At 38.4% G+C, this 10,159-nt stretch overlaps 1 protein-coding gene across 1 annotated transcript; it reads right to left on the reverse strand.

Annotated features, from left to right (window-relative positions):
- Positions 1 to 2,833: 2,833 nt before the first annotated feature.
- On the reverse strand, positions 2,834 to 7,294 carry bambia (BMP and activin membrane-bound inhibitor homolog a). Its single transcript, XM_084134292.1, has 3 exons — positions 6,871 to 7,294; positions 4,559 to 4,840; positions 2,834 to 3,738 (listed from the first exon to the last, which is right to left on the reverse strand). The coding sequence occupies exons 1-3, from the start codon at positions 6,944 to 6,946 to the stop codon at positions 3,311 to 3,313; spliced, it is 786 nt and encodes a 261-aa protein (XP_083990418.1). The 5' UTR covers positions 6,947 to 7,294; the 3' UTR covers positions 2,834 to 3,310.
- Between the last annotated feature and the right edge of the window lie 2,865 nt (positions 7,295 to 10,159).

Below are 10,159 nucleotides of genomic sequence, written 5' to 3' on the forward strand. Positions count from 1 at the left end.
ATTTTACTGCATTGTGGGATGACATGTTGTGTTTGTTTGTTGGGAGTGGCCTGGTTTATTTCATTGGTAGAACTAATAAATAATCAACCGAGGTAAGGAGAAAATCTGTTGTTATTTTTAGAATTACAGATTGGGCTGGAATTTAACATTTTTAAAAGGCGAACAGTATATAAAATTTTTAATATATACACATAATGTATGTACGTTTGACTGATGTGCTGGATGTACTTAATTGAACTTGAGACTATTAACTTGATTGGCTAATCACACACGTCACAATCAGACTGTTAATAATAATAATGGCCCGGCCTTGAGGCCACAGAATGATTTAAATGTTTTCATTTGAATAAATCTATCTAAAGGAACTATGCCCAGAGGCTACATGGGGAGGGGGCTCAATAAAGCTGCACTCCTGAATAGGAGGAGAGCAATGGTAGTTTGAAGTCAATTCAAAACAAATTAAGCTTGTAAAGGAGGCTCAGCCGGTGCCCTTGTTAAATTTGCATGTCAATACAAACGGCCATGCTGACTAGCAATGAGTGATGCAAACACACCTCATGCTGCTTTTACACAGACCACTGAGACCAGTGTTTTTTTATTTTACAACAAAACTCAAAGCAGCATCTCGTTCAAAACTCTCTTTATTCATTGATTGTTCACTGTTACTAAAATGTAAATAAAAAGATATTATACCAGAGTGGCCAGTTAGCTGCAAGATGGGGACGAAAAGTGAATAAAACTTTTTTGGAGACACATTTGAGTTAAGCACATTTGGTCTCAGAAACAGGTGATTGGCCGTAGTTAAGCTGAGAACCCAATGAGATCATTAGCTCGTCCAAACTATCAGGCTTTTGTTATCATTAACCAAGCGCTAATAGTCCAGGGGGAGGCTAAACTCACTAATGCTAGCATCTGTTAAGTGGACCGCCTGCTAATGGCGTCTTCCTGGGGTCTTGACATACAGCAAGGTCAGCTGAGAGAGAGAGAGACAGAGAAAGAGAGACAGAGAGAGAGAGAGACAGAGACAGGAAGCTGCAGACAGGACAGTTAGTCTTTAGCCCGAGACAGAGTAATACTGGAAATATTTCAAGTTCAAGGTATTATATAATCATGTCTTTAAGACTTAGTTATAGAGCTTTTAGAAGGAATTTGAAATGGTATTAATACTACACTAAAGCTTTCTATAACAATATAACTTACTGTAAAGCTGCTTTGAAACTTGCTTGTGAAAAAGACTATATAAATAAACATGACTCGACATAAATCGAAATCTTCAAAATCGAGTTCTGATGTTCATCCGATCATTTTTAACACACAAATTTGGAGCTATTCACATACAGTGGCCTAAAAAAGTATTTAAATGTGCTTTAGGAAAGTGTAAATGTATGAAACTCATTGCATGAAATTAAATATCTACAAACAAATGATGCTAAAGCTTTTCTCAGAACTAACTTCACTTTCTAAGCCAATTTTGCAGTGACTTTTAACCAAGTGTTTATTTATTTTTATTGATGTATGAACCCAGCGAACAGGGAATGTTCTCAGAAATTCTGGCAAGGTTCTCTCAAAGTTATGAACATAAATATTGTTTACAAACATTAAATAAATGTCTGTGTAAAGTTATCCGGTCTTTAATAAGGCTCTCAAAACATAAGCACAAAAACATGATATATGCATTGTTCGTGGAAACTTTTTCCTGAAACAATTTAGTTAGAAGTTAATTTAACGTTTTTTAAATGTTACGACTTGTTTCAGAATGTTCAGAGAACATACAAAAGTAACATTCCCATAATGTTCACAAAAAGATCCAATATAATGTTCCCTTGCCATTCGTATAACCAAGAAATGATTATTTTTTAAACATTTAATAAACTGGATTTTTTTAATGTTCACAGAACATTACGAAATAACATTTTCATTCCTTAAGGCTTATGAAAACAGTAGCAAAACACTCTTAGAACATGTGTTAGCTGGGAAGTCTTTTTTTTTAAGTTCACACAGGCGTCATTAATCACATTAACTATGTATGTACATGTTACAACCAGAAAGTGTCACATACACTTCGTCTTAGTTTTAACTGCTATATCTATTGTTTTATTTAAAAAGTGCTTGTAAAAAGGGTTTAATATTTTCTAATCTAGCGCAGTCATTTTTAAGTGTGCTTAATTTATTTTTCTTAACTTAACATACTTTTTTTGTGGCCACTGTATATAAACCTAATACTTTTTTGCCCTTCTCAAAAGTATCTTATAATATAAAGCACTATCATATTTCAGTATGTTGTATCTATGAGTCTGGAGTCCATGCCGTTCACATCCACTGCAATGAACTATATCACAGAGGAATGTTAGCACTTGCTGCTGTTCTTAAGGACATTTAGTGTGTGTGAAACTGCAAGCATATATTTTCAAAGTAGTTCAAAAAAAAAAGTTGCACAGTTCTCAAATCTGTCCGTGATTTGTGGATTATAAAGTCAAGCCAGAGTGCATACAAGGGAATTACTGTGTTCAGCGAGTGCAGGCAAAGGACTCTGAACTCACAGCTTACCGACATTCCCTCACTTACTAAATAAATACTCGCTCTACCTCCAGTATTAATCCCAAGAGAGCAGCCCGAGAAAGCCAGAGAGATGTAATGTGTCCCTTTTGGAGGGGTTTCAGAGATGACGCAGTCAGATGAAGGGCACTACTTTAGAACAAGGCCTCTGTGTCAGTTTCCCTGCTACTGACTGAGCTTCATCACTCAAACACACACACACACACAGTTGAATAGAGCTAAAAAACACACTACACAAATCTGTTTGATTAATGAAATCATAAGCAGAGGCTCGTGATTTGTTACAGTCAAGATTGAATCCTTTATTCATACAATTTGACTACAACAAACCTTATTTGTACCCTGGTGTCAGTGTAAAATTCTTCAACAAAAAAAAAAAAGCCGCTTCGATTGCAACTTTCCAACCATCCGATAGTCATCTTGTCCGTTTTATACAAATGTGCAAAATAAGACCGTCTTTACGAATCCTTCAGTCTTCAGTGTCATTCCAGGATCCACAGGACACGGCTTGTTGGGTAAAGGGCGGGGTTTGCAGTCCTTAGCCCCGCCCTTTTTCATATGTACCACAACCCCACAGTGACCGGCCATTCTAATTCAAGTAAAGTGCTCTTTTGAGAAAACACAAAAATTTGCGTCCTTGAAATTTCTTCACTCTCTATGGAGACAATAAAATAACGCACCGAGCGGGACGATAATAAAATTACGACAGCAAACTAGTTACCCTTTTGTGCCCGAACAAAGAATTTCCGAGTAGTCATACGAACTCCAGCTTTCCGTGCCCCGAGTACATCCCCCAGTGCACCAGAGATAGTAGGCGTTCGCCTCCGCTTCCTCCTCCCGCGCACAACTCCGTCTGCCGCAGTTTATCGCAGCCCAGACAACAGTTCTCATGTCCCGTTACCGGCACCATGCACTCCAAGTCCAGCTTGGCCACGTGGCCTTTCTTGGCATGGTGGTGTCCATGAAAACTGTAATGCAGGCGAGACAGCATCTGTTGGCGCTGGGCCTGTAGACGCTTGTTTTCGCTCCGGAGCATTCGCAACGCCAGCATAATCAGCAGGACCAGGATAAGGCCACCCGCGATGGGAACCGCTATCACTGCCGCCCGGAACCACACCTCTTTAGCGGACGTCAACTCTTGTACTCTTGTGATCAGGTTCTGATTGGAGCTGTGGTATCGGTCTAGACAGAGGCAAAGCATAGTGAGAACAAAGTGAGATTTGGATTGGGGGGAAAAACAGCATGAGATTTAACGCTAACGCGTGTTACGTTACTTGTTCCACTCTCTTTAATGTCTCAGCGCACCTTTTTCATTAAACGGGATTACATTTATGTGATTCGAGCCGTCTGTCAAAGGACGCTGTGAGAAGCACATTCCAGCACAGTGGGAACATTTCATGATCCACGTGAAATAAAAAGTATGTGATCTGAATCCAAGTGCTAAAAGGTAAACTGCCAGCTACCCGCAAACTCGCGCTGCACTGGAAACCATTAAATATCAGCCTGCAGTTTGGAGCCGTGAGAACCGTAAAAGTCAATGTGTGCGCACATGTCTGATACTAAAATATCTGTCACAAGGGTCCATGTTTGCACAGGATTGACGTCAAACATCAGTAAAGATAATAGCCTACTTCGATTAGATAAAAAACACAACTATCTACTCATCAGGGAATCACTGTGTCCTATTGGCCTATTCACTGCCAGACATTCTGTACCAAGGCAGGAAAACTTCACCCAGAAATGTAAATCCTGTCATCATTTACTCACCCTCAATGTTGTTCCAAACCTGTAAGGCTTTTTTCTTTCTTCTGTGGAATAAAATATTTAATTGCATGGACAAAAAGACATTTTTCAAAATATCTTTTATGTTCCACAGAAGAAAGAAAGGCCATACAGGTTTGTAACCTTGACATGAGGATGAGCAAAATGATGATTTTTGGGTGATCTGTTCCTTTAAAACGTGAAACAAACATATGATACAATCTACATTTGTGTATCTCACCTGTTGAGTCACCTCGAGGGTGTGTGAGGTCATGCAGACCCCTGTAGTTACACATATCATCATGGCAACACTCTACGGGAGAAGAGCTTCCGCCGGAAACATCCAAGTTTTTGCTGGAGCACACATCTGCAGAGTTTAAAAGCGAATCTACACAGCCGTGCGTTAGAGGTGAGTTCGTGTTAAGGGGGTCCAGGACCTTAGTGAAGCACGCGTTGAGCTCAGATTTACACATGTATCCAGTGGCAACGCAGTGCGGTGCGTCACAGTAGCACCTGATCTCTCCTGCAAAACAGAGAAGTCGTGTTGGTTACATTTTTTTAAAGAAAACTGATAATCATCTGTGGTAATAGATAACACTGACATTAATGCACCATCTTGGATGTATTAAATCATAAAACACATATTATGTATATATTAAAATACAAAACTGTCCAGATGTTTTTGCAGTTAACTAAACTTTCCAAAGAATCTTGACTAATTTGAACATTTTAGACTAGCACCAATAAATGCAAGTGAAAATTTGCCTGATAGAGCGTGGGAATGCTGAAATTCCCTTCACATCCATTCCAACAGAAATTTAGCATTTTACTAGGAAATTAAACTGTGCAGTTTTTCTTACATTACTAAGATGCTGAAACTGGTTAACTTTATCACCAGGAAGGCATTCTTCATTTCGCCAAATAGGATGTGAGGAAAAATAAGCAACTAAAGCTAAACTACCCAGTTCTCATGCCAGAAAAAGCCAAAAAGAGACAGGGTTAACACAGTGCTATGACTAAGTGTTTGTGTCAGAACACTAATATATGGCAATTCTGTTTAACACAGTAACTATGTCATGGCTTTTCATGCAAGGGATCATTTTAGTCTGTCTTATAAAACAGGAACCGTGTAGCTTATAATTAGTGGTTTGTTTGCCAAAGTCAATTTCTTTCAACCCAAATGGAAACTCGTAAAGGGGGGTGAGAGCAGGACTCCTTTTTCAGTTAGCACGCAAACTCACTTGTGGTCAAACCTGGCATAATGTCGTACGGTAACTTTAAAGGGACAGTTCCCCGAAAAAAGAAGCTCTCTAATTTTTTTCACACTCGTGTTGTTTCATAACTGTATGACTTTCTTTTTTATGTTGAACACAAATGGAGATGTTACGAATTGACATTCACGGTCACCATTCACTTTTGTTGAATCTTTTTCCAATACAATGAAAGTGAATGGGGACTGGGACTGTCATTCTGCTTAACATCTTTTTAAATTTTGTCATATAGATTTGGAGCGACATGTGGAGCAATTAATAGTTACTTTAAGGTTTCCTCCAAAGATTTGGTCAGTTAGAGGACGGCGGATTGTTTCGCGCTTGTATATTTACGGTTAAAACGCTGTTTCAGTTAGCGGTCGGTCAGTCCGTAATTTTTTACCTACCGCCGAACTAGCACTGCGCGTGGACGTGAAACAAAACACTAAACACACACCACGACACGAACACAAATAAACACGGCCTTTGTGTTGTTGTAAGCTGCTTGTATACACTGTCCAAGGCTGGAGTTACATGTCATCTCATTAGTGTGAGAAATCACTTCAGTTCTTCTTATCAGTTAGGCTAAATGCGTTAACGTTACTATTTATTTTGTGACTGGTTGTGGTGCTTATCCAATAATGTACAAAAACGAAGTATACTGTTTTTGGTAACTATTGGAAATCGAAATATTTAGCAAAGGCTCAGAAAATGACATAGCTGTGTTTTGGAGCATAATAGCTGGTTTCAAGCTGGTCTAAAGCCATATTATACCACTTTAGACCAGCAACAAAATAGCTCAAGATGTGTGGGGTTTTTTTTGTTGGAACATGTTAGCTGGTCAATCAGTCTTTAGCAGCTAGAAATATTTTATTTCGGCAGAAATGTATATCCAGCATGCTTTAGAGACCAAATTCTTGGTTTCCCCCCTTATTATAGGCTATACATATTAAAGGCTACAATAAATCGACTAGCCTATTCCAAAATAGACGACCAAATCAAAATCCAAGTTGTAAAGGCACAGTTGTAAGAGTGAAATTTAAGATGTATAATGAGTTGTTGACATATAACGTTAAGTTTATCTTATAATATTAATTAACATTGTAGCCACGCGTTGAGACGTCAGTTCTGTTTTCGGCAAACAAGGCCATTAGCCGAAACACAAGTGTTGAGAAATGTAGGCTATGTATATAAATATTTTGAAGGACTTTTTGTGTTTGAGCGCTGCAGTTTTACATGCTCTTAAAGTTAGTTTTAGTAGTGTCGCGCGCTTCTAGAAACGACTATATAATCTCAATGTTACCTTTCGTGAGAAGAACAGCCATCGCACAAAGTTCCAGCTGAAACCAAAGAGAAACAAGGCTGGAATGACGATCCATTTACAACTGCTTTTCCTTGTCTTGATACCCTGTGGCAAGACCCTCCGAATGGTTTGAGGACTTGTTACATATGTCCTACATTGATTACTGCATTCCAAGGGATCTGGGATCTACGCTGTATCCAAAAACAAACGGGCACAGAAAGCCTGTGTCTTGTTCCATCAGAGACCAATGCCGAACTACCGCAAGTGCAGAAACATTCCTTGTGCGTAACACTAATCCGTCAGGCGTAAGAAACCCCACTATATACGCAAAAAAACAACAACTGATTCGTTAAATAATAAAAAGAAGGAGCCAAAAGAAATGAGACACGGACAACTATCCTCGATCACGGAGCAGCGGATCACTGGTCGGACAATTTCACTGGATCAGTTTTTGGGGCTCAATGTAGCCACACCCACTGGTACGTTCATTGGTCGGACATGTTGAATCATTTGCATACTGCGTCCTATTGGCATTGGTATTGGTTCACACAGCGGTCATACAATTTGTCTTTCCGCCTACAGATGCTGAGACAGAATCGCATGATGAGGCAGGTAGTAGCAAGGAGAAGAAAAGAAAAAAACATAATAGCATAATGGTTATTAAAATGAAAGCTGGTGTGGCAGATTACGATATAGAAACCTAACATATTGTATCATCAAGATTTAAAGACCCTATCAAAACCATTAAGATCTTAATGGCAGTATTAGAATATGGATTTTTTTTTTTTTTTTTTTTTTTTTTGAGAAACGCATTAAAGTCAGAAGTATGTTTCAGAGCTTTGTCAGCCATACGACAGTGTTTCCCAGGCTGCTGGAGGTGGAAACTGCAGGTCTGCACTAGAGAGTGGATGTAGGCGGGTCGGTTAGAGAAATTAGCAATCCAAAGAGGCACATGGCGCCAGCGAGACGACACAGACAGACAGTGACACTCAATTACCCCCCAGACAATCCCATGCAAAACACACAGAGCACAACGATCGATATCTCAACTGCCCTGCCCGCCCTAATGTGTTGAGCACTTTGGTCAGGGCATGTGCTTCCCAATTGAAGGCATTTTGGGCAACCTTGAACCATAAATAAACGAATAAATGAAACCCAAGTGCTGCTGTAGACCAGCTCATCAAACATACCCTACGATGTTTACATTTTTAAATAAAACAAAATTCATAATTAGAAAAATTAAAGTATGTTTTGGTTAAAAGGGGGTTCTGTAATTTCATATGTCGTTGGTTTGAAAAATCTGCCTGAGGTTGTTTATTTACCTCACATTTGTGCTTTTAACTGTTTTGTTGTATGTATACACTAAAAAATGCTGGGTTGTTTCAACCCATGTTTGGGTTAAATATGTATGTATGTATGTATTTATCATAGCGTGTAGTGGGGTGATATAAAAATAGAAAATGTCAAACATACAGCTGAAAAAAAATGTCCTTCCATGTTACACTGTAAAAAAAGTTGCTGCCTTAAATTTTTAAGTACAATCAATTTGCATGTGTAAGTCATTTCAACTTAAATTTAAATGAGTTGAATCTTGTATAACTTATAAAAAAGTTGAAAATTGCTTAACTTATTTTGATGAGTTAAAGCAATGTAAAACATATGTTGTCATAACTTAGGCTATTAATCATACCAATTTTTACAGTAGGCCTACTGTAAAAAATATAACTCGCAATTGTTACTTTAAAGAGCTATGGGCTATGTGATTTAACGCATAAAACAGTTTTTTTGTCTGCATTTATGTATTCAGTGAATTAACTGACTGAGCTTGGTTTAGCTCAGTCTAGTTCAGCACCCAATTGTTTTGCCAATAAACTTTTTTCCTTTAAATACAACCATATGTTTATGAATTTTACTCTTTCTATCAGATTCATAATCAGCATTCACTTCAGAAATCGCCAGATAGGCTACCTTTGTTGGAAAATTAGTATGCAACAGTCTATCTTATTATTTATTTATTGAGGCAAGTTTAATGGATAGCCTAAAATGCTCGTAAACCCAATTTTTTTTTTTTTTTTTTTTTTGGTGACTAAACGTAAAAAAGTCTTGATAGTGCGGGGAATGTGCAGATACTGAGGTTTATACTGGAGGTAGAGACGGACGGCAGTGGAAGTGTTTGATGAAGAGAGACAGACTGGGAGACGCTCACATCTGATAGATGGCCATCGATTCAGTGTCAAAGGCTAAAGACAAGCGATTCCGCTTCAGGGGACACATTCAGAGACCTACAGAAATTACCGGATTGACAGCAATTATCCTAATTGTTGGTAATTTAACAGAGGCGCCAGTTCAAAACCAGTCCTCCCTTCAAATGGTGAGTTTCACACCTCCACAGACTAATCCAAGCGTCTGTGAAACTGCCCACGGAACATCACTAGCCTACTGATACTTCTAATGCCACACTCAGTGAGTTGTTTGAGGGGGAAATGTTACATTTTTTGTGCAGTCATTCTTAATTCGACCCACTTTAGCTCATTCATCATATTGAGTTTAATGTTAAGTAGTTTGATGATGAATAATGACTGTTCAGTATAGCCCATATTTCAGTAATCCACTTTAAAGAACAGTCTAGTCTTACTAATTATGAGGAATCACAAGATAATGAGGAATACAGTAATCAAGGCTTTCATCAGTCTCAAGCACTTTACAATCATTTACCAAATAACACGTTTTTCGTAATAGGTAGGCTTGTTTAAGCAGGGCACCAACCTTTGTAGAGACTGTGAAATTAGACTTTTTATAGATAAACACTTCCAACTTCATGTCAAAACATGTTAATTAACATTTCAAACAACGGCGTTAGACTATTTGCGGTCTTTCAGTTTGAATGATCACGTGCCGCCCCCTGCTGTCCATGAGTGGAATTATTAACCACTTACCAAAACATTATTTGTTGGCTAATGGCTACGACGAGGAGTGGAGAAGAAACTGTAGCTACTGACATTTGCTATAGACTAATTGGATGATTTATCCACATCATCAACCACAAAAAAGGTCATGTAGGGCGAATACAGAGAACACTTTATGCTAATTTGACGGGTGATAAATCTGATCTGATCTGATCTGCTCCAGCCTTCAAACGTTATCATTTTAGATAGCTCTACACCAGGGGTTTTCAATTTTTAGATGACACAAGACCCCCAAATATGACAGTCCTCGTTTGAGGGATTCCCATCCTTAAATTTTTATAAATACTCAATTTATACACTGAAAAGTAATAGCCTATTATACA

Source organism: Abramis brama (genome assembly GCF_963993115.1).
Source record: "Abramis brama genome assembly, chromosome: 14".
NCBI classification, from domain to species: Eukaryota; Metazoa; Chordata; class Actinopteri; order Cypriniformes; family Leuciscidae; genus Abramis; species Abramis brama.